Below are 25,837 nucleotides of genomic sequence, written 5' to 3' on the forward strand. Positions count from 1 at the left end.
GCTTAAGTAGTTGTGCCAAAAGTTTTTGTGCACTGGAGTTATTATCAAAGAAACAGATGCTTAACAACAATTTTTCTAAACTCATGCGTATTATCCAGATACTCCCTAATTTTCTCCTTAGCACTCTGCAATTGTGCCTCTTCTTGTTCTGCGAGATTCCTCTTATTTTGTGATAGTTTTAACCTTTGTCAGCCCCTCTAAATAATTCATAATTATTTCATAATCAAATCTCTTTTTCTTTAATTTCAACCCTATTTTAAACTCCACTTTCATTTTATCCCACTCACTAGCTATAACTACTGGAGTACTTTCTATCTTCCCTAGTAACTCCCGAATAATTTCCACTACCATTCTTTACATTCCTCTCTGTTGAACAGGTAGGTGGGGAAGCACCTATGCCTCATCTTTACTTCATTATCCTGCATTTTTAGCCTAGTAATTATTGGTGCATGATCTGAAATAGTGATTGGATGTGTGTCACAGTTCTCAATTAAATGCACACGTTCTTGTGAAATATTTCTTTTAAATCTTTCTCAGTTATTGTACCTTGGGGAATAATGTGAAAATTCTCAAGTTCCTACTACTGAATTCCCCTCTTTCATACTATATAGTTCATGAATTTCTTCAGATATCTACCCTGTTTTGTTATATTTTCCCTTCTAGGCCCCACAGTTACATCCTCATTGTTGCAAATTAAATCCCAGTCACCACCTCTAACTAATATTCCCTTCTGAAAGCTGTTTATTTATTCAAAAAAAATGTAAAGCTCCAAAATAGCAGTTTTAGGTGGGATATAAATACATGCCACTGTAGTCCTCATCCCTTGACAGTAGCCCCTTAGTAATGCAAATCTTCTATTATAATCGTTTTTCCTCCTCTATCACTATTGGAGCTCCTCTAGCAATTAATATAAGTATTCCTGTTTTCCTTTATCCCTAATATTCTGCAGAATATTCATCCTGAAATCCATTCTTTGTCACATTCGCATGCTCATTTGCTTCCGGCTTTATCTCCTGTAGCATTGCTATTTGCACTCTGCATTTATTAACATAATTAAGTATTCTTTCATAGGTTCATAGGTTCATAGGTTCATACTAGGCTATCTGCCCGAGGGCATTTACAAGCCTAGCCCATCGTTTTGTAGCTTACGCCACCCCTTTAGTATGGGGAACTATACCCATTATTTTGCTGTGCCTCTGTCGAGCAGTGACACTGAGGTAATCCCTGGGGTATATCTGCGATCTCCCATCCATTGGTCAAGATTTCTCTTGAACAAGGCCAGCGAGGTGCTCTGCCTCACATGTACCGGGATTTTGTTCCACAGCATAGGGAGTCTTTGGGTGATGAATCTATCCCTCCAGCACGTCCTATTAATAGCCGTGTCAAGGTTTAAGTCTCCGCCTTGTGGCTCTGATGGATCTAGGTTTTTTGAGGTGAAGCATATTCATCAAATCTGGGTTTGACATGGCCTTGTATGTTAGGCAAAGGTCACCTCTGAGCAAGCGGTAAGCGACTGAATAGAGCTGGAGTTCTTTCAGTCGGGCAGCATAGGACAGATTTTTGAGACCCTTTATCCTTTTGGTGAGGAACTTTTGTGGCCTCTCCAGCTGCTGCAAGTGTCAGGTCAGATACATTCGGAATGGGGCATTGTACTCAATCATTGGTCTGATGAGTGATGAGTAAAGGGAGACTATGACCTCCCTTGATCTAGATGAGAATCCCTTCATGATAAGTTGGGCAATGTAGAAGGTCTTCCTAACTACTTTAGCTACATGGGTGTCGAATGACAGACTACTATCAACCTGGGTCCCCAGGTCCCTGATAACTTCTTCTGTGCTCAGTGGATTGCCACCTATTTGGTAGCTAGGGGTAACCTTGTTTTTCCCGAAGGGTATGACTATGCATTTTTTGGCATTTAACTTTAGGCCGTGGCTCTGGCACCAGTTATCCGCTTTCTGTGAGACCCTTCTGAAGGATATCTGTGTCAGATGTGTTTTCTACTATGGCGCCAGTTTGCAGTCATCTGCAAACTTTGTCAGCCATAACCCTCCTGTGTTTGCTTGTACATCAGAAAAGTAGATGCCAAACAAGAGTGGGCCCAGGACTGAGCCCTGTGGGACACCACTTGTGACAGGCTTTGAGTCTGACATGGCGCCAGCAGCTCTGACCCTGTGGGTTCTGTCACTCAGCCAGTTTGCAACCCATCTTGTGATGTATGGGTTGACATTTAAGCTGATGAGTTTTTCAATGATACCCGAATGGGGTATTGTATCGAAGGCCTTAGCCAGATCGAGGTAGGCTGTATGGACTGCCTTTCCCTCATCAATGGCTTTGGTGACTGTTTCTTAAAAGTCAACCAAGTTTAAAAGGCATGATCTGCCTTTGACAAAGCCAAACTGGGTTGGATCCAAAGTCTGCAAATTCCCTATGTCTTTATTTATGAGGTCCATTATGATCCTCTCCATGGCTTTGCAGATAAGGCTTGTCAAGCTAATGGGCCGGTAATTTCCAGGGTCGGTGGAGGCACCGCCTTTGTGAAGTGGTACCACAGTTGCAGTGCGCCACTCCTGGAGTGCGATCCAGAGGTAAGACTTTGAGTAAACAGCTGTCCTAGCTGTGGGTTTAATTCCTCATTGAGTTCATGGAGCACACAGCCGGGGACACCATCAGGTCCCATGGATGCTGTGTTTTTGCTTTGGAGAGAGCAGTTCTCACTTGGGCGCTGGAGATGTTTGGGGGCTGCAATCGTTTGGTATAGATATCTCTCCTTTGGGGAGGGGAGAAGTTTGCACTGAACCTGTCAGCCAGTATGTTGGCAATGTCTGTAGGATCAGTAATCTTCACATCATTTTGAACTAGCTCTGAGCATATCTGGGAGTTTCCTCCCAGGTTTCTAACATAGCTAAAGAAGGCCTTATGATTGTCTTTTGAGTCTTTAGCTATTTTTCTCTCGAAATTTGCTTTGGATGATTTTATGAGAGCTCTAAGTTTTTTACTTATAGTGATCAAGGGTGTCTTACCTTTTAAGGATTTTGCTCTATCTTGTAGTAGCTTCCTCCTTTTGTTGTAGAGTTTGTTTATGGCTGGGGTCCACCAGACTGGACGCTTGCCTTTGGTACAAAGAGTCTTTGTTTTGCTTGGGATTGCCTTATCCATGCAGTCCTGCAGGTGCTGGTAGAAGGCATTTGTAAGTGATTCAGCGGCTTGAGTACTGTTTTCCGCCGCTCGGGGCCTTAAAGGAGACCACACTAGTCTTTAGAAGTGTGAAGTTGGCTTTTGAGAAGTTCTTTACTGTGGTCTTTTTATTTCAGGTGGGGTGGGATGAGGACCTCCAGCGAGATTAGTTTGTGGTCTGATCTCACCAGTGAGGGGTACACCTCCGTGTTGAACATTGTGCTCCCATGTTCGTGATGATGAGATCAAGTATGTTATCTCCTCTTGTGGGGATGGTGACTAGTTGTTCCATGGCATTTGAGTTTATGAATTCCAGGAACTTTTGGGCTAGGGTGTTTGGGCTTGAGTAGTGTTCCCAGTCTATATTAGGGTAAATGAAGTCACCTAGTATGATGGTGTTTGGTGATACATTTATCCCCTCTAGTGTTTTCAGGAAGGCCATGTGAGGTTCCTGAGTTTGTGAGGGTGGCCTGTAACATGCTACAATTTGCAGAGCAGTCTTGCCTATGGTTAATTGCACCTGGATGGTCTCCGATGCATCGTGCGTTGCCACCAGTCTTGAGGTGTGGGTGTCCTTGATGAATATGGATACCCCCCCTCCTTTCTTGGTATTGTCCAGATTTTGGAGCCGGAACGCATGATATGAGGTAAAACCTGATAGCGCTGGGGTGCTCTCAGGAGCCTTGAACCTTTCCTTTTGGTTTATACCTGTGAGACCATTCACACTTTGAGATAATATGGAAAGTGTCACCATTATGGTAAGAAATCATATCCCCACCTATCATGTACAGCAAATGATTTTTGCTGTAAAACTTTAAATAACAGGTTTAAAATTAAATCCAAATCTCTGGAATCATTGCAGAAGTATAGTACATAGTCTGACAGGTTTGAACAGTATTTTATGGCAACTGAGGAGCAACAGCCAAATAATGGGATATTAGTAGGGCTGTGGAGGTGGGGTTCCCATCCATTACACACTGCCTAAGGCCCCATTTGACCATGGCCCAGCTCTGGCTTGATAGGTACTGAGGACATGCCAGCAGGGTTCAGAAAGGAAGGCATCCTATACACACACACATACACACACACATATATATATATATATATATATATATATATATATATATATATATATATATATATATATATATATATATATATATATATATATGTATATATATATATATATATATACATATATATATATATATATATCCTTAAAGTTATGCACTCAAAATTAGAACCCGGTTGAAGTGAATGAGAGTGTCACAACTTTCAGCCTGGCAGGTCTTGCAAGAAAGAACTGTAATAGGTTCATAGGTGTTTACTAGGCTAATAACCACAAAAGCCGTTTTAAGCCTAGTCATGCATCCCAAATCTCTGACAAGTTCTGATACCCTTGATAAGTGTAAGCAGGGGGGCTGGGAGATGAACCATTTACAGGTTACCTGTTTGCATTAGAGACATAAGTTCCAAACCAGGGATGAATTTCCGGTTTCCCAACTAGTTGTCAAAGTTGCACTTGAACTGGGTTAGGGAGGAACTCTGCTTCACATGGATGGGGAGCCTGTTCCACAGACGGGGTAGTCTCTGGGATACATACCTATCTCTCCAGCAGGTCCTATTTATATCACAGACAATGTTTATATCTTTAGAATGGGAACTTCTGGTACTGTTTGTTTTTTGAATATGCAGGAGGTCCATCAGAGTGGGGTCTGACAATGCCCTGTATGCTAGGCATAGATCTCCTCTCAAAAGCCTGTAGGAGACAGAATACAGGGATAGGCCTTTGAGTTGGTCTGCATAGGACATATTACTTACACCCTGTGTTATTTTACTGAGGAGCCCCTGTGGACGAACCAGTTGTTGGATATGTCTGTTTAGGTATATACCAAAGGGAGCATTGTACTCAATGATAGGTCTGATGAATGCTGAATACAGTGGAACAATGACTTCCTTGGAATTAGATGCCATACCTTTATTTATAAGTTGCTCAACATAGAATGATTTCCTCACCAGTATAGACAAGTGATGATCAAAGACTAGATTATTATCTTTGTATGTCTCTAAGTCTCTGATTACTAGGTCAACTGTAAAGGGTATGTTGTCAATATGATAGTTACCATGGATGGATGACTTCCCAAAGGATGTTATCATGCATTTCTTGGCATTTAGTTTTAGTCCATGGCTCTGACACCAGTTGTTTGTTTGTGTCAGCCCCTCCTGGTGAACATTTGTGTCAGTGTGAGATTCGGGGGAATCTGAGATTCAGTTAAATTTCCATTGCTTAGAAAGACAGAAATGTTATTTATATGTGTGTGTATAAATATATATATATATATATATATATATATATATATATATATATATATATATATATATATATATATATATATATACACACACACACACACACACACACACACACACACACACACACACACACACACGTAAGACGGCAATGACTTGATCTTCCCGTTAGAGTGGTGACCTTAAATGGTGAACGCCATCGCCTTGGAAACACAGGGCCACTCTTACATTTCATTTTGTTCTTTTCTGTGAAATGGGAAACCCAAGAGCGTTGAGGTGATGTGATTGTAAGAGTTGAATGTAAGACTCTTTTGGCTTTGCCAGGATAATGAGTAGAAAATAAACATGCCATGGGTGTCCTTTTCTGAAATTACTGCTTGTGTTACTGGTCTATTTTACTTTGCAGGAACTATATTTAGGCTAGAGGGTTGGGGGAGGGGTCATTTGTGCATTAACTTCACAATTAAAATAAGTGAGAATAGTGCTGTTTCCTGATATGTATCCCTTTTAGGACTGATGATTCCTACAGGTCAGCCCTTTTAGACACAAGTTTCCTCCTCCTCCTTGGGAGTCAATATGAAGGCACTCTAAACTGCATAGTTTAAATCATATTAATCTTCTCTGTGCAAGGTAGAAAACTCTTTTAGTTTGTTAGTAGTGTCAAATGATCTCAATAAATCCAAAGTGCTGTAAAGATTTATACTGTCAACAAAGGGAGAAAGAAAGGGAGCATTCGGGCCTGCATGATTCCCTGTTCTGGGGGAAGACAGATAAGCAATAGAAGATTTAATGTTTATCATGCAATGTAAATTATAAGAATCCTATAAAATGCAGATGTATTATGACATGTACTAAGAAAACTGCTGCGGATAGAATTATGTTTAGGAAACCTACTACACTGTTTCAGAACACCACTAATTAGTGGGGGCAGAAAATAAAGGGACCTTTTCTTCATATATCTCAGGGAAATATAGGGGCATCATAATTTTAATTAGAAATAGTGTTCATTTTGAAATGCTAGCCTACCCTGAATGTCAATACGTATTAGTGAAAGGAATTTTAGAAGGGAGGCTATCCACATTGATTAGCCTTCATCTCCACCCCCCCCACCCTGGGACCCCAGTACAGCAAGTCTTTGGGGTGACATGAGAATGGATACAATCACAGGGGAACAGGTACAATCACAAGCAACCGGGTACAACCACAGGCAAACAGGTACAGTCTCAGGTGAACATGTACAACCACAGGACAGTTACACAGTATGAGAAAGGGATGGAGCAGAATATTACCACCCAAGAAGTGCCATCAGAACCTAGGATCCTACATGCTGCAGTGCTGGTAAAGCAATAAACAGATAAGTTAAACTTGTTGCCATGACTGATCTACATGCTTCACTGGGGTTTTCCCTAAGGCTAATACCTGTTTCTCGCTGACATTCCATAATTACTCAAAAGTAGACAAGATATTAGTGTCTAAAGAGCCTCTTTACTGCTTTCAGGGGATCTCATATGGTCCTATATAGCTCTCTCAGATCATGCTGCAGTAACCAGTGAATGGAAAGCGGGGCAAAATCTTTTGGCAACCCACTGGAAACTACACCTGCGCTATTGCAAAAGGGGCACATTTTTCTCACTGGTGAATCAGTTTTTAGGGACCCGGCTGGCATAATTGCTGAGACTTTAAAAGATGTTCCTATGTAATAGGACAGCTTACAGCAATCTTTCAATGCAGTACTTAAAGGGTATATATATAAGCAGCTATGTTATATGGGTTGGAGTCAGTGGCATTGACAAAAAGGCAGGAGTCAGAGCTTGACGTGGCAGAGTTGAAGATGTTAAGATTTGCACTGGGTGTGACGAGGATGGACAGGATTAGGAATAAGTATATTAGAGGGTCAGTCCAGGTTGGAAGGTTTGGAGACAAAGCCAGAGAGGCAAGATTATGTTGGTTTGGACATGTGCTGAGGAGGGATGCAGAGTATATTGGGAAAAGATGCTAAGGATGAAGCTGCCAGGTAACAGGAAAAGGGAAGGCCTAAGGTAAGGTTTATGTATGTGGTGAGAGAGGACATGCAGGTGGTTAGTGTGACAGAACAAGATGCAGAGGACAGGAAGAAATGGAAACAGTTGATCTGCTGTGGCGACCCCTAATGGGAGCAGAAGAAGAAGAAGATATATATATATATATATATATATATATATATATATATATATATATACACACATTATGCATTATAGCCTTACAATGAGAACTCTTAACAGGCACATTACTTGCTCTATAAACAAGAAGGGTCCCAGCAGAAGATAGCTGCATTCCAAGATAAAGTCCAGATGTATCTGGATTATATGGTGGAACTTTAAAACTTACACATTCTGAGATTACTTCTACCTATCAAAAGTTTTTTTATTTCAATACCTTAGGTGATGGTCAGTAGGCAGAAGAGGAAAAAGAAGTAGGAAAAACCTCCCTTCATCCTTTCCTTTCCTCTCTCCCTGTGCCACAGCTTGCTGTAAGCATTACTACAGAATATGCAACATTAATAATGCATTACAATGCACCATCATGCTGCAGTATGGCTTTTCCTTTTAATGACTGCATCACATAAACGTGGCAATGCTGAGATAAGAAAACTCAAGGTCTGCCAACGTCTGCCAAATATCTCACCTGTCTCTCCACCTCCACATAACTTATCCTTTACTTGTTTTGTCACAGGCATCCTTTAACTCCTTTAATAAATTGCACTAATTACCAGGATCCAACCACCCTCTCTGTGAACTAGCATTTCCTAATGTTTGATTTGAACCATTCCGTTTCCATCTACAAGCATGTTCCATTGCCCATCATTCCCCTTAAAGCTACACCTCACACCCATCTTTTGTCAACATAGCACACTTATTTATATATTTAATTGACCGGTTGTTTGTTGACTGGGGAAGTCCAACTGGACAAAACCCATTTTCAGCAGCTCCCCAGTGAGAAAAGACACAGTAGATATATTTATGTTGCTCATGACAATACAATTTTATTTTTTACAAAGATACCTAGACATTAGTCCTGCAGGGTATCTTTTAGTGCTGAACATTTTTCTGGTGCATATATTAAGACTGTGTGTATTAACAAGTTGTAAGCATGTTAAACAGCTGGGTAGCTCAACCAGTTTAGTTGTTTCAGGCCTCTGCAATGATGAGTGCTGTATGTAAGACTGGCAGCAAATTTGTCTACTTCACTGTAACAGGCAGAGAGTTTAGCTTTAAAAGTGCAGTATTCAGGTTTGTTAGAGCAGGGAAGGTGTACAACAGGGAAGGAAGAAGATAGGGAGATGTTAGCATTTGTTTTGCATTGTCTATCATGTACCATGGGTCCCTATCAGCATCTCGAATGCTGACAATATTGAATTTGATATTGTTGCATCGAGAATGCCGAAAGGGCAGAATGTCGAACCAGTAAACGGAAATGTCATTAAGGGGAGATTTCTGTTTACCTCAATGTAGTGCGGTCTCAGAGTTGGTATATTTAAGTAGCGGGGGGCGCCGCCCCCCCACGTAGGGGGTGCAGTAGGGCTTGCCCCCCTGCCTAAACCCTTTAGTTTTTTTTTTGTTATTTTTTTTTTCTTAGCATTCGTAAATTGGATAGTTCGATCATGTCATTTCGACATTTAGTGATTCGAACTATTCAGTTTTAGAAATGCTGATATAGACACTGTACCATTTGGATTGATAGAGTGAACAGAGTTTCTGATGAGTGGATGGGAAATAGAAAATTCACCCCAGGGATAACTCCAGTGGCTCTACTCAACAGGGGCACTGGGAACTAAGGTCGGGTGGTACGATGCCAGGGTAATCCTATGGCTAGGCTTATAAAGGCCCCAGGGCCATTAGCTTGGTACTCACCTGTGAACCTATGGTGTGTTTGTTTTTTAATGACTTGAAATATGTGTTGGTCAGATATGAGTTTATTTTAATTAGGATACCTAGAAGCTTTGTTTGGGCTGCATGTTCATTTTTTTGTATTGTTGATTGAGGTTATTTCAAAACATTATGATTCATTTCAGTATTGTTTAGGAGTGAAAAGTCTAAGGTTTTTGTTTTTTTTTTAGGATTTAAAAGTATATTTGCATCTTTTAGCCAAGATGTCCCGAGTATCAGTAGGGATGGGGCTGCCCCTATAAGGGTCGAGTCGTTGCAGCATATTGAACGATACTAGTGAGATGGGTGGTACTATGTAGTTTGTTTATTAATGTTGAATAAGACGGAGCCTAACATTGATCCTTGTGGGATGTCGACAGTGACTGGCAGGAAGGAAGGAGAAGGACTTTCTTTCCATTTGAATGACCATTCATACATTTATGCCATATTCCACTTTCTTCTTCTTCTAATGTATAAATGCCTGACTGCCACAGGTTATCCTCATTTGGCAGATCCTCTACACTATTCACAATTCTGACAATTCATGTTCCATGCCTTTTTTCCAAACTAACCAGCCCCTGTATGACTGCCAGAAATAGGCAGAGTATTCCAGACAGGGATTAATACAATTCTCTCTCGAACAGAAGAATACCATCATTATTTTTAGACTCCACTTCCATAGTTACATACCCCAATATGCTGTCATCGTCCACCACCCTTTGACATTACACAACAGGATTTAACCAGAGCGTAATATGACCCCCAGATCCTTTTCTGTCTCTCTTCTTCTTCTTGGAACCACCACTTTAAACAAGCATATTTTGCTTGTATTCTCTTAACCAAATTGCATAACACTGTACTTCTGTGTATGAACTCCCATCTACCATGCCCAACCACCTTACAGATTACATGAGATATCAGTAAAGACTGGCCTCACTGTCTGTAAATACTTTGCACTAATCTTGGTGTTGTTCACACAAATGGTGATCTTGTTTTCCACCTCAGTGTGATGCCTGAAAAGATTAAAAGGATCTGCACAGTACTTAACTTGCTACACCCCCTCGGTGCCTGGCTTTTCTTTTTACAGCTGCTTCCTAATTAGTACTCGCTGCTTTTAGATTGCCAGCCAGTTTCATATTTCAGTGTTTGGGGGTTAAGCTCATTCTGTTAATGCTTTCATCAAACATTCTGTGAAGTACATGGTCAGGCCTTGCTGAAAACCAGCCATATCACATCCACATACTTCCCCCTACATGCCTCAGTTGTCTCAGTGGTCACTCACTCACTGCATGAAGCTGGGCTAATATGACCTCTGCTGTGCCAAGCCATGCTGCTGACTTTTAAAAGAAGAATTACCCATTAAGAAATTTCCCAGCCAGTCTCACAAACTATTCATCCATACCCTTGTCAGGGTTAATAAGCCTGCCTGACTCTTTACAGACCCATCTCTATGCACATTAAATGTTAGTGCCCTTCTTCCGCACTGTGATATGGCATCAGCTTCTACATGAAGACTACACAGTTGTTAGTCATTCACTGGGTCAGCTTTTTCACACTCTCTTTTACCTGTTAGGATGACCTTGCACCTTATTTTTAAGTCCAATCAACATCAGTCTCTGCTACCTTCATAGCTACTACCCAAATCATTCATCTGCCCCCCAACAATGCCTATCTTATCTATCCATCCCCATCTATGTCTGCCCTATCTGTCCCCATCCATGCCTGCTCTCTGCATACATTTGTCCCCATCCATGCCCGCCCTAACTGTCCCAATCTATGCCTGTCCTAGCCATCCATCCTTCTGTCTTCATCCACGCCTGCCCCATTTCACATTCTCCCCATGCAGGCCCCATGTCTAATCATTCCTGTGTAAATACACATTCCAAGACCTCCTGTAGCAAGCTTTCCATCAGGTTCTTAACTAATCCTTGCCTTGACATTACCTAGTATGAGAAATGCTCTCCTTCACTTTTATTAAATTTTGCATGACATTGTTTTGCACATCTGTTCACCGAGTGCCAACATCTGTAGCTGCCCATAATGCTGGTAGAAAGAAACATCCAATCTCCTTCCCATTTCTTAGAGACCAATATCTAAACCCACTCATGGAAAACTACCCCTTGGCTGTCGAGGCAGATCCCTCTACAGGATGCATTTACTGCAGATCTGAAACAAACAGGTATAACTACCTTCAGTCTCTCCATGTACTTTCTGTTTGTGCCTGGTGCAGCTGACGGATTACATGGCACTGCCAATCTGGATAACAAAATGAGTCATTGGGCAACAATGAATGTGGGTGATCCATGTCGCTTCTTTCACAATTAACTATAATATCCTGCCCATAAACCCATTTATGTATCTCACTTAGCATCCATAAAATCATCCAGCAGATTGTTAAAACATTATTTTAACTGAAAGTAGTAATTTGTCCCAAAAATGTATGTACATAAGGTCTCGGAAATCCTGTCTGGCAGTTTGCTTAGCTTGTTAACAGATCCTTAATTCTCTGTTTCCTCTAGCGTCAGTGGTGCCAGGTTTACTTTCCTCAGCCTCCACTAGTTAACTGTGTGACTCCAAGCTAATAGCTTAACCAGGCAGAGCTCCCAGGATGAGTCTGAAAAAGATCCACAGAGATCAGTGCTCTACTCTGGAAAACAAATAAAAATAAGAATAAATAAATCCCTACCAGTACTTCTTGCAGTTGTGCACGCTTGGTTTTAGTGGCAAGTTATATGATCTGCTGTTAATCCCATGGCCTGTGTGCTCCAGAAACAGGTTTCACAATGATCCATATTGCAACTTGAACAGCAGAAACAAACAGCCCAACTGGAAGCTGCATAAAAGCGATCAGTAGGAGACCCCCTTAATGTCGATATGTAGCTTACAATTTTGTTGCTTTGCTATTTTCAGTATCAGAAACTTTTGAATTTTTTTCTTGTACAAAGCATTTCATTAGCTATTATTTTATTTATTCAGTTCTTAAATAGCTAAGCAAATTGGCACAAGAAGTCCTTCAAAGGCCAACATACAGCGGTTAAGCATATCTGGCATTTGTTAGTAAATATCTGCGGATGTTAGTAAATATCAACAGAACAATGTTTTAATCCTGTTTCTACAATATCAGTGAAAGACAGTCCTTGTCTTTAGAAGCATGTCAGAATGAGGCAAAACTGATTTTTTTTTTAATCAAAGCCAGTTGACATAGAAGCTTTGAGACCATTTTAAGTAAGTAGAGAAAGACTCTTGTACAAAAAGAGAATGTTATGGTATACTTACAATGAGCAGGGGCAGTGCGGTCACAGCCATTCTTTCTGTGCTGACACAACCATATTACTACAAAGATAAATACTTACTCCTCCACAACACAAACACACACACACACACACACACACACACACACACACACACACACACACACACACACACACACACACACACACACACACACACACACACACACACTGCTTTCTTCACGGTGTCTTTACATTGACAGTATGAATTACAAAGTTACTGCATCTCTTGTTTAATGTGATTTTACTGAGTTCTGTAACCAGTATAATTTTTTAGGACAATTAAACTTGTGCACAAATGTGTCCATTAACAGCACTCATTACACAACAAATGAATAACCAAGTACTATATTAAGAACTCAACAAGAAAGGAAAACACTGACCCCTGTCTAAGGATTGAAAACAGAAACCCTGCATTCCGCATTCCATGACGTTGTCACTGCCACTCAACCACCAAGAATCTCTGGACAAGCAACTGGCTTTCCCCCAAATCACCAGCATGGTGATTTCCTCGTTGAAATGAAAAACAATTGGTTTTCCCCATGGTGCATGTACCTGACTGTGCAGCATGGAATGCATGGGGTTGGGGCCTTGGTTCAACCTTCAGACAAGGGTCACAGTTTTCCTTTCTCACTGAATAATTAACAGCATTCTTGTGTGCCTAATTCAGAAAAGAAAATATGTTGGGCCAAATAAATTCCACAGCTACTGCATGTCCAACCCTTCAAGAACAACTAGATATTGCATGCCGGGCAGTTTGCTACACCTGCCTTCAAAAGTGTGTTGCCATAGTCCTACCAAAACAGGACACCACCTATAACCATATCAACATTTTCACACTTCCTGTGGCCACACTTACCCACATACACTATTTCTGGTTAACATTAAACTGTCTGTCATCTGCTAACTTACAGCTCCATTCATCTCTACATTTATACTTCGCTTGGACCTCACTGTGAGGACATGAGGTCAACCGATGTGGTTCAAGAGCCACTCTAGCAAGCTACTGCAGTTCTGCTCTGCACTTCTAGTACAAGCGAATACCCAAAAAAGTGTCTGCCAGTAACCCTTGTTTTTCTAAATCATTTTATCCTTCACTGCTTGTTGGCCATCTTCTCCTCCATAACACATACACAGTAAACGGGCTCACCACCCATGCAGCCATCAGCAGGCTTCTGCTTATCCCCACTCCTGTTATTCTGTGACAGCCCCGGTTAGTGATATCCCCACTCCTGTTATTCTGTGACAGCCTCGGTTAGTGATATCCCCACTCCTGTTATTCTGTGACAGCCTCGGTTAGTGATATCCCCACTCCTGTTATTCTGTGACAGCCTCGGTTAGTGATATCCCCACTCCTGTTATTCCTGTGACAGCCTCGGTTAGTGATATCCCCACTCCTGTTATTCCTGTGACAGCCTCGGTTAGTGATATCCCCACTCCTGTTATTCCTGTGACAGCCTCGGTTAGTGATATCCTCACTCCTGTTATTCCTGTGACAGCCTCGGTTAGTGATATTCCCACTCCTGTTATTCTGTGACAGCCCCGGTTAGTGATATCCCCACTCCTGTTATTCTGTGACAGCCTCGGTTAGTGATATCCCCACTCCTGTTATTCCTGTGACAGCCTCGGTTAGTGATATCCCCACTCCTGTTATTCTGTGACAGCCTCGGTTAGTGATATCCCCACTCCTGTTATTCTGTGACAGCCTCGGTTAGTGATATCCCCACTCCTGTTATTCTGTGACAGCCTCGGTTAGTGATATCCCCACTCCTGTTATTCCTGTGACAGCCTCGGTTAGTGATATCCCCACTCCTGTTATTCCTGTGACAGCCTCGGTTAGTGATATCCCCACTCCTGTTATTCCTGTGACAGCCTCGGTTAGTGATATCCCCACTCCTGTTATTCCTGTGACAGCCTCGGTTAGTGATATCCCCACTCTTGTTATTCCTGTGACAGCCTCGGTTAGTGATATCCCCACTCCTGTTATTCCTGTGACAGCCTCGGTTAGTGATATCCCCACTCCTGTTATTCCTGTGACAGCCTCGGTTAGTGATATCCCCACTCCTGTTATTCCTGTGACAGCCTCGGTTAGTGATATCCCCACTCCTGTTATTCTGTGACAGCCTCGGTTAGTGATATCCCCACTCCTGTTATTCCTGTGACAGCCTCGGTTAGTGATATCCCCACTCCTGTTATTCTGTGACAGCCTCGGTTAGTGATATCCCCACTCCTGTTATTCCTGTGACAGCCTCGGTTAGTGATATCCCCACTCCTGTTATTCTGTGACAGCCTCGGTTAGTGATATCCCCACTCCTGTTATTCCTGTGACAGCCTCGGTTAGTGATATCCCCACTCCTGTTATTCTGTGACAGCCTCGGTTAGTGATATCCCCACTCCTGTTCTGTGACAGCCTCGGTTAGTGATATCCCCACTCCTGTTATTCTGTGACAGCCTCGGTTAGTGATATCCCCACTCCTGTTATTCTGTGACAGCCTCGGTTAGTGATATCCCCACTCCTGTTATTCTGTGACAGCCTCGGTTAGTGATATCCCCACTCCTGTTATTCCTGTGACAGCCTCGGTTAGTGATATCCCCACTCCTGTTATTCTGTGACAGCCTCGGTTAGTGATATCCCCACTCCTGTTATTCTGTGACAGCCTCGGTTAGTGATATCCCCACTCCTGTTATTCTGTGACAGCCTCGGTTAGTGATATCCCCACTCCTGTTATTCTGTGACAGCCTCGGTTAGTGAGATTCCTTTATTACAAGGTCCACTTACAATTGGCATGCCTGGCCTTTGCTAGGAGTCAAGAGTGCACTGGGCCAAGCTGCCTCCCACCCACCCCCACACCATAATGGTTGAGCTGGTACTGACCACTGACTGCCACGCTCCTAGGAAGACTCTTCTAGAACCTGGATCGCTGGACTGATCCCACATCATCTAGGCTGCAATCACAGCTTTATGTGTCTGTGCCATGGAGCTGGTTTGTCACTCCTCAATCTTTAAATTGGATATAGCTACAAAGCTTATAACCTGCTGGACCCAATAACCTTTCCTTCGTAGTGCAACTTTAATAGCAGTACATAAATGACTTTGCATAAGTACAGGTTTCTTTACTGACTGACTGACCAGAAAGGCAGATCATTTTTAGCCACAGCTTAACCATAATGCAAATTACAACATACAGCATACAAACACATTGCTAAACAGCATAAAATACAAAACACAAAATAAAACAGAGGGAGCAGTAACAGTAAGTGAGAGAAAGCTAGAAACAGTACACACAGAACAGTATTCAGAAATAACAGGTCAGAAATAAATTCAGTGAAGTCCTGCTTCCAGTGAAAATCCCTAGACTAAAACCAAAGAACTACACAACAACATTACCAAGTCCCATGAGAAAGAATCACAGTTAATTTAAGGGAGAATGAGGCAGGGTAAGGATCCGAAAGTAAGGGAGACATTATCACCAAAGGATGGACAGTTCAGGACATGGGCTGCAGAGGGATTGGCAGAAGGATGAAGGGAGAGTGCAAAGAGAATAATGGAGCATGGACAATGCCCCAGTAAATAGAGGAGCGGGAGGAAGGTGAGGGGGAGGAGATGTCATAAGTAAATGACATCACAATGCCACAGTAAATAGAGGAGCGGGAGGAAGGTGAGGGGGAGGAGATGTCATAAGTAAATGACATCACAATGCCACAGTAAATAGAGGAGTGGGAGGAAGGTGAGGGGGAGGAGATGTCATAAGTAAATGACATCACAATGCCACAGTAAATAGAGGAGCGGGAGGAAGGTGAGGGGGAGGAGATGTCATAAGTAAATGACATCACTAGCAACCCACTAATGTGAACACTGGATTAAATGATGGTCACTGTTGATGTGACACCGTGACCACATGCAAAAATGGAAAAAAAGGTTGTGGCTGGATGGAAGAGAGGACAGAATAGGGAAGATTAGTGGATCACCTCTAATTAGCAGAACTTAGGCTACTACACAGCACAGCCGATGTCACCACTTGGGTGTTGGTCATGATGCTGTGTGTATTTCAGCTGGGGAGACCTTTATTTATTTCTTAAAAAAGCAGCTGTAAGAACAGGAGGGGTAAAGTTTTCGAACTTAAATATCAAAAAAAGTAATAAGGCACTTAGCTGCTCAGAAATTGAAGAACATTTCACCAGCACTATCAGTTATGCTAGCTTATAGTTTGATATATACTATCACGTAATATTTAGCAGACTGATGAAGCCAGGAGATGAAATAACCAACCTTTTACATCTATGGAGCTCTCGGACTATGTGTCAAAGGCTGACATGTGCCTAGCATTGAGCAGCGTTCTACCTTCACTCCAAGGATGATACCACAATATGAACAGAAGATGACTGGCTTTAATAAATGGCTTATCTTCCAGTGTCATCCTAGGTGGGGATACAATATCTGTCGACATGTGAGGTCATGATTAACAAGCAACATTGCATTGCCAAGGATGGTCTGCACCTGTTTCCTCTAGGCTTTCAAATATTGACTAAAACATTGTCCTACTCCATAGAGCCTTTTTCAGGCAATGCCAAACTGAAAAAAATTCCAACATAGCAAATTCCACCCAAATTTGGTTTAATCAGTGCAACGAGTTTAAACCAGAAGCTTCACTCGCTGCAAGCTCTCCTCACCTTGGAGAATGCAGACATTTGTGCAGTTACAGAGACATGGTTTAAAGCCATAGAGAGTACCCCAGCAGTGAAATGCTTCAGTGACAGACAGAGGCTAAAGGTGGGGGTGTCTCGATCTACATCAATAACAAGCGTATCTCTAGATGGGTTAAACAGGATGACACTCTGGAGTTCCCCCACGTCCGGATTACCATATGGACAAAGTTTCATATCATATCCTAACAAGCTACAGGTCACCTTCTATGTCCCATGAAACCCAGAGCTCATGCTGAGACCTACTGAAGTTGCTCACCATTCACTCAAATACCTTACCCATTGGGGACTTTATCACTCTGTAAACCGGAAACCTTACATAAACACCAAAACCCTGTTCAAAACAGTACATACACCTACCAGACATAGGAACTGGTACTCAGAAACATGAGAGAATACTGACCTCCTCCAGTAAAGTCAGACTGCAAAGCTGTCTCCTTTGAAAAAAAATCAAGCCTATAGTCCCAATAAATCCTGTCACAGTTTAGGAATGACTCCACGGCAAACTACCTTTTAAGAGATAACCTGTCAAAATTTCAGGCCCCACCAAACCCAGATAACACAGCAGCCTCTGCAGAATTATTCCCACAAGCTCTCTACATCTATGTCAATGTCTACATAGAGATGCATGTGCCTACCAGAAGTAAGTCCAAAATCAACTTAAAAAGCAAACCATACTGGTGGAATCTAAAATTAAACAGGTTGTACAAAAAAAGAAAAAAGTCATAGCTAAAATTAGAAAGCATAACACCAAAAATGATAACAATTTTTCATCAAACTTAATATGCACTAAAGAGTTCTAATTAAATCCAACAAAGCAAAATTTGAAGTAAAGATAGCATCCCAGGCCAAGGACAACCATAAAGCCTTGTTTAGCTATGTCCAAAACTTCAAAGGCAGCACTCAAAAGTGCGCCAAACTGTTGGTAAATGCAGCCACGTTTGCAGAACCAGGAGATAAAGCAAATCTTCTGGCTGACAAATAGAGCCCCAAACTTCCACCTCTTATTGTCAGCCATCCCCTTCCCCATGAAATACCATCTAACATAACCCCTCCAACTATCAGTAGGGAGCAGATCTTAAAGGTGCTCTCCAAGGCCATGAATTCAGTTTCATTGTGTCCTGATAATATCCCAGGATGCCTACTAAACAGTCTGAAATATGACCTATCAGGGCCACTGCAGTCACTATTCAACCACAGCCTCATAACAGGCTTCATGCCACACAAGTGGAGGACCACAATAGTCATCCCTCTGCACAAGGGCGGACCATCAACAGATGCCGGGAACTACAGACCTATTAGTCTGATTAGTCTCATATGCAAAGCCATGGAAAAATTATCATGGAAGTTATTAACAATGACATAGGAAACCTTCAGGCACTAAACCCAACCCAGTTTAGTTTCATCACATAAGATCATTCCAACTGAACCTGGTGGACTTCTTTGAGAATATCATGAAGGCAACGGATGAGAGCAAAATGGGACATAATGCATACCTTGACCTAGATAAGACATTTGATACAATACCCCCATCTGAGCACTGTAAACAAACTCATGGAATTAGGCACAAGCCCCTATGTAACCCACTGGATAGCCAACTGACTCATAGACAAGAACCAGGAGATTACGCCTGGAGAGGCCACCTCAGCAAAGATACCAGTCACTACTAGATTCCCCCTAGGGCTCTGTGTTGGGACCACTCCTCTTTGGCATCTATTTCTGAGAATTCAAGACCAATGTCAAAGACCTCTGGCTTACCAAGTCTGTAGATGACTGTAAGCTGGGAACAGTTACTGAAACCCCTCAGGATACTAACATTTTACAAGACTGTCTAGAACATACAAAAGGCAGGTGCCAAAGCCACGGCTTAAAACTCATTGCCAAGAAAGTCAGACATCCTGGGAAACTACCTCATCAATAAAACGCCCGTAAAAGTACACACAGTAGTCACAGACTGAGAAAGTCGTGTAGACAGTAACCTGGCTTTCGACCAACATGTCTAAAGTAGGAAGAAAACCATTCTGTGTAACTCAGCTTAGAAGTAAGGACATGGCATCTAGGGTACAGAGAAGTCACTGTGCCACCATACTCGGCCCTCATCAGACCCATCAATAAGTACATAAGTTCTCCCTTCGGTATGTACCAGACCACACACGTGCAACAACTGGAATGTCCTCAGAGGTTCCACACAAAACAAATACAGAGCATAAACACAATACCCTGTGCAGGTCACCTGAAAGCCCTATCACTATACTCTGTTTCCTACAGACTGCTGAGAGGAGATATGTGCCAGGCAGACAAGGCATCCTTGGATTCTGTCCTGAAGGACCTTTTAGATATCTACAAAATGAACAACATCAGAACTAGTAAATCCACGGATTTAAAGTTTGCTTGTGATTTAAATAGGATATATTGGAGGGACAGGTATATATTTCAGAGAATTCACATTCTCTGGAATAGGTTTCCCATCCATGTGAAGCAGAGCCCTTCCCTACCCCTATTCAAGCGTAACCTGAACAAGTGGATGGGAAATCAGAAATTCACCCTGGTCCATCACCTATGTCTCTGACGGACAGAGGCAGGTGTTAATCATGCCCTAACTAACATATACAACTTCAAAGGCAAAACAGCCCATAAGATATATTTGGGTTGCATGGCTAGGCTTATAAAGGCCACAGTGGTTGTTAGCCTAGTATATACCTATGAACCAGCTTAGCATACAACTGAATCTTGTCACACACACACACACACACACACACACACACACACACACACACACACACACACACACACACACACACACGTGCACACTCACCCCCATTGCAGCAGCCTTTTAATCTTAACTTCCATTTCTTAAAATAAGACTGTACCTTTCAGTATCCACGTAACAGTGGCACCGACCACTGTGGCTGTGTTATCTCCCACACCGACTCCTCGCAGGGTGCCCTGTGTGGCCAAAGTACCAGTGATACTGCTGGCAAACGCCTAGGGAAAAATGTGGGAAATGGTTAAAACTGACAGAATGATATGGAGCTCACTAAAAACAGAATGTCTACAATTCCAGAATCACTGACAGAATGATGTGGAGCTCACTAAAAACAGAATGTCTACAATTCCAGAATCACTGACAGAATGATGTGGAGCTCACTAAAAACAGAATGTCTATAATTCCAGAATCACTGACAGAATGATGTGGAGCTCACTAAAAACAGAATGTCTATAGTTCAAGAATCAATCTACATATTAACTGACCCAGGATTTGAACACTGTGTGCAACAGTCAGGCTGCAGCTCTACCAGAAGTTAGGAAGTCCTGTTCAGAGTCATTTCAGACACAAACAGAGCCAGTCATTGATTAATAAACAGTGGCTAAAACACACATACAACAAAATAATATGCCATCTATATGAGAGTCCAGCAATAACGTTGGAGAATACAAACACACATGTTCCTGTCAATAAAACAGTCAGTTACTTATTGCATTAATTCATTTTTTTTTTCATTTTCACTATTTGCTCATCCATTTCCAGGTTACAAGGGTCAATAAGTTATCCTGAACAACAGGCATAAGGCAGAAGTTAAAACTATGATGGAAAACCACATGTCTATAAAGCAGCCAGTGTTCTACTTTAATGAAGCAAAGATAAACACAAACTTCACCTCTCAATACAGCAGACAGCTGACTGGCCTTCTGAGAACTACAGCTAGAAACAGAAACAACCCTTCCTTTCAGGAAAGTCCCATGCACTTTTTAATTTCAAGAGAAATGTTTAATTACAGTGTGCCATGTGATGACATCATTTCAAGTCCAATTAGCTCTGCCCTGTACTTCAGTTACAATAAAACCACCACATTACTGCTGAAAATATTTTGTTTAATTACTATACAAATCATTGTTCCATATTTCAGCTATCAAAGTCACCCCCACCACTTAACAGCTTTCACCTTAGTGCGTTGGTATTTTCTATTTAAGTAAGATTCCTTAATGGTGAGTGTAACAGAGTTAATTTGATGCGAGAGGATCAGACAACAGATATCAGGCAGTGGCAGAACCTTTAAATCTGTGAATCATAGCCACTGGAAAGGTCAGGGGAGGAGAAATGTACACTCTATATAAACACAGGGCCATGCAGATGTCAGGATAGTACTTCCACTCAAAGACAGTACAGGTGCTTTAGCATGCACTGGGTTATACAGCACTACATGTTTCAAAAGCCTCTTTATTAACCAAAGCCCTCAACACTACCAAGGTACAGGCCAAAACACAGGTTTCACAAAAATGACTGTTTGCTGTTATTCTTGGGTAGCACACCTGGGTGAAAACTTAAAAATTATTTCAGTCCCTTGGCCACCTCAAGAAGTTCAGATGTCAGTCCCTACAACTATTTCATTAGGTGTCTCTTACCTGTATAGTGTCCCAGATCTGGTACGTGAGGTAATCACTGCTTACACTGTCAGGGTAGCCCTGAGGCAGGAACACAGACTGCAAAAGAAACAGATGGTGAGTAGAAATGCTATATATTTTTCAAACAATTAATCTGTTTTAATAAAGCAATAACTGAAGACACCAACAGTTGTTCTGTACGTTGAAGTAAAGCACTCCAAGGTTGCTCCAAGGTCTTATAAAAGTGATACAGGCCCCAGGGGTTCCAAAAGGAGTGCCAATAGAAGGACGGTAGGAAGGCATGCTGCCACAATGACAATAATGATATCACAGTTTGACCTTGTCAGTACCGAACCTTTAGGGAGCAACAGAAAATAACTAATGGCACAAAACATTTCACCTCTAAGAACCTAGAATTTGCCAGCTTGACAACAGGGGAGAAAACAATATGGAAGCAACTCCCAGGCTGCATAAACTAAAATGACCATAAATGCTGACCCATTGCACAGAGGAAGGGCTATCAATCACACTGTCAGTGAACCAGGTTTTGGAGGAATCAGGGGAGATGATACAGTCACCCAGGCAGGAAAAAGAGGAAAGTCTAGGATTCCTTTCATAGCAGAAGGGGCAGTAAAAGTCACAGTTCCAGAACATCTGTAACAGGCTTGGTACTCAAATGCCATGTACTGTTTTACATAAGACAGTAGAGGTGAATATCTCAACTCAGTAGCTCAATAGGTAGCATACTTACCTTTGGAGCAGAAGTCTGTAGGTTCTATTCCCACACCAAGAAGTTGGATTAACTTTACAGACAGTCTTAAAGCCTTTTCCCTCTCTGGATCATACAGGCTACTAAGAGGTAACCTTTGCCTTGCTTATACAGCCTCACCAAACCCTATTCTGTCAGACCTATTGCACATTCACAAGTCCAGTGTTAACATGAACATATGGTCAATGGATCTCAACCTCTTTCACAACATAAGCAGAACATGTTGGAGGGAGAGGTTTGTATTAAAGAGAATACTGCTTCTGTGGAGCAGTCTTCCATTTGACATAAAGTACTTACTCTTCTAAAACAAGATTTACTTAAATGGATGAGAAAAACACAAATGCACGTCCAGTTTAGCACCCATGTCCCTCATGGATAGGGCAAAAAGTAAAAGGCCCAATATATCCTTGTTCAGCCCACATCTGGGTTATTCATATGCAAAATGATATGTAAGGGCCAAAAACTACCACAGAAATTTAAGGCTGGGCTTAAGATCTTCACAGATTAATACCCTAGTAAGTACCTATGAACCCATGAAAGAATGTGACATGATGGGCACATACCTCTGGGTAGTATACATACGTCCAGTAAAACAGAGGTGAAGGAGGAGGTCAACCTCAGCCAGAATGAAAGCTCCCCCTGCAGAAACCCACATGCAGGTGTACCACAGCCTAGAACCACTGGAGCCAAAGGAATGATATACAATAATACAGAGACAAGGGCCACAGCTCCCACTTCTCCAACCCTCCCGCCACTACTCACATGTCACTGTTCTCCACCCCACCCCCCTGCCATTACTCTCTATCCCAACCCAGAGATTTAGCAAACTCAGAATGGCAGACAGGCATCGTAATGGAGAAATCTAATAAAAGATTTTGATAGGCTGAACAAGAGGGCAGGAAAGTGTCAGCTGAAATTTAATGCAACCAGATACAAAGGCTATCCTTCTATCTTTATCATTCTCTTCCTAACATGTACCTTTATATGCACTTTACACTAATTTGATAGCTTTTATTTCTTCATCCTGTACATTTTATGTATAAATTCCTATGTATTACACATATATACTTATGTCTTAACAACTGATGGAGCCTTTCTTGCCGGGTCTCTGCTGAAAATTGGCTTTAGCTCAGTTGGACTATCCTGGGAAACAAATGTACATTAATTAATTTGTTTATTCATTCATTCATTAAGATGCTTAGTATTTTTAAAGTGTTAGCTTGGGAAATATAACTAATGGCAATAAAGAATAAAAAGGATCAGGTGGTTAAATAAAAAGGATCGGGTGATATTAACAATTACCTGAGTTGATCACTGGGAACAGAGTGAGATGACAGTTGCATCAGCAAACAGCATGCTGGGATGTATTCTCAAAGGGATACATTCTAGAAGTGAGGAGGTAATGATTCCATTTTACAGGGATTGGCCTTGGTCAGCCCACATTTTGAGTACTGGGTGCAGTTCTGGAGGCCATATCTGGAAATAGACATCAAGCTGATGGAAGAACTGAAAAGAAACCAACAGAAAGAACCATTGGAAGGAAGGGAATGACTATGACCAGAGGCTAAACAAGGTAGAACTCATCTAACTTGAAACTAGAACAAATGGGGGAGACATGAAATTGGCTCACCAGATCATCTCAGAGAGATGTGAAGGGGTCGCACTGAGTGAGAAGGACAGAGAGGAGAGGAGAGGAAAGGTACATGCAGCAGATTGTAGGGAATGACTTGTCTATAAATCTCCTGAAGGTCTTTGCTTCATACACAGGGTTGTAGAACTTAGGAATGAATATCTGGATGGATGATGCAAACAGAATCTATTGAGGCATTCAACTTGAACATGAGACAGGTGGGGAAAAAGGTAAGTCACAAAGGTAAGCATGAAGGGGGGATGTTAAAGTACTTAAAATGGCAGCCTGGACAGACATCCTTTCTTCGTATCAAGCAAACAATGAATTATAATGTAACATTATGTGCTAACAGGACATTAAAAAGGAATCACTAGTAAGCCAACCCACTGGTGCACAGGGATAAAGCCCTGACTGTGCCAGATGACCCATGTTCAACTAGCACTAAAAGTATGGACACTGGGCAGCGATAAAGCCCTGACTGTGCCAGATGACCCATGTTTAACTAGCAGTAATAGCACAGACACTGGGCAAGGATAAAGCCCTGACTGTACCAGATGTCCCATGTTTAGCTAGCAGTAATAGTATGGACACTGGGCAGGGATAAAGCCCTGACTGTGCCAGATGACCCATGTTTAACTAGCAGTAATAGCACAGACACTGGGCAAGGATAAAGCCCTGACTGTACCAGATGTCCCATGTTCAGCTAGCAGTAATAGTATGGACACTGGGCAGGGATAAAGCCCTGACTGTGCCAGATGACCCATGTTTAACTAGCAGTAATAGTACGGACACTGGGCAGCGATAAAGCCCTGACTGTGCCAGATGACCCATGTTTAACTAGCAGTAATAGCACAGACACTGGGCAAGGATAAAGCCCTGACTGTACCAGATGACCCATGTTTAACTAGCAGTAATAGCACAGACACTGGGCAAGGATAAAGCCCTGACTGTACCAGATGTCCCATGTTCACCTAGCAGTAATAGTACGGACACTGGGCAGGGATAAAGCCCTGACTGTGCCGGATTGACCCATGTTCACCTAGCAGTAATAGTATGGACACTGGGCAGGGATAAAGCCCTGACTGTGCCGGATTGACCCATGTTTAACTAGCTGTAATAGCACAGACACTGGGCAAGGATAAAGCCCTGACTGTACCAGATGTCCCATGTTCAGCTAGCAGTAATAGTATGGACACTGGGCAGGGATAAAGCCCTGACTGTGCTGGATTGACCCATGTTCACCTAGCAGTAATAGTACGGACACTGGGCAGGGATAAAGCCCTGACTGTACCAGATGACTCATGTTGAACTAGCAGTAATAGTATGGACACTGGGCAGGGATAAAGCCCTGATTGTGCTGGATTGACCCATGTTCACCTAGCAGTAATAGTACGGACACTGGGCAGGGATAAAGCCCTGACTGTGCCGGATTGGCCCATGTTCACCTAGCAGTAATAGTACGGACACTGGGCAGGGATAAACCCTGACTGTGCTGGATTGACCCATGTTCACCTAGCAGTAATAGTACGGACACTGGGCAGGGATAAAGCCCTGACTGTACCAGATGACTCATGTTCAGCTAGCAGTAATAGTATGGACACTGGGCAGGGATAAAGCCCTGACTGTGCCAGATGACTATCTTCAACTAGCAGTAATAGTATGGGCACTGGAT

The 25,837-nt window shown here is 42.2% G+C and overlaps 1 protein-coding gene across 4 annotated transcripts in view; it reads right to left on the reverse strand.

The window, feature by feature from the left end:
* The window catches only part of RUSF1 (RUS family member 1), a 261,474-nt gene that overhangs the window by 196,498 nt on the left and 39,139 nt on the right, over positions 1-25,837 (reverse strand). For all 4 annotated transcript variants that reach the window (XM_044086627.1, XM_044086629.1, XM_044086628.1 and 1 more), the window contains exons 3-4: positions 21,788-21,865; positions 20,254-20,368 (exon numbers count right to left, since the gene is read on the reverse strand). In XM_044086627.1, the coding sequence (XP_043942562.1) occupies positions 20,254-20,368; positions 21,788-21,865 (193 nt within the window). The remainder of the gene's footprint in view (positions 1-20,253; positions 20,369-21,787; positions 21,866-25,837) is intronic.

This window comes from Protopterus annectens, chromosome 10.part0 (genome assembly GCF_019279795.1).
Source record: "Protopterus annectens isolate FY-2018-M chromosome 10.part0, PAN1.0, whole genome shotgun sequence".
Lineage (NCBI taxonomy): Eukaryota > Metazoa > Chordata > Ceratodontiformes > Protopteridae > Protopterus > Protopterus annectens.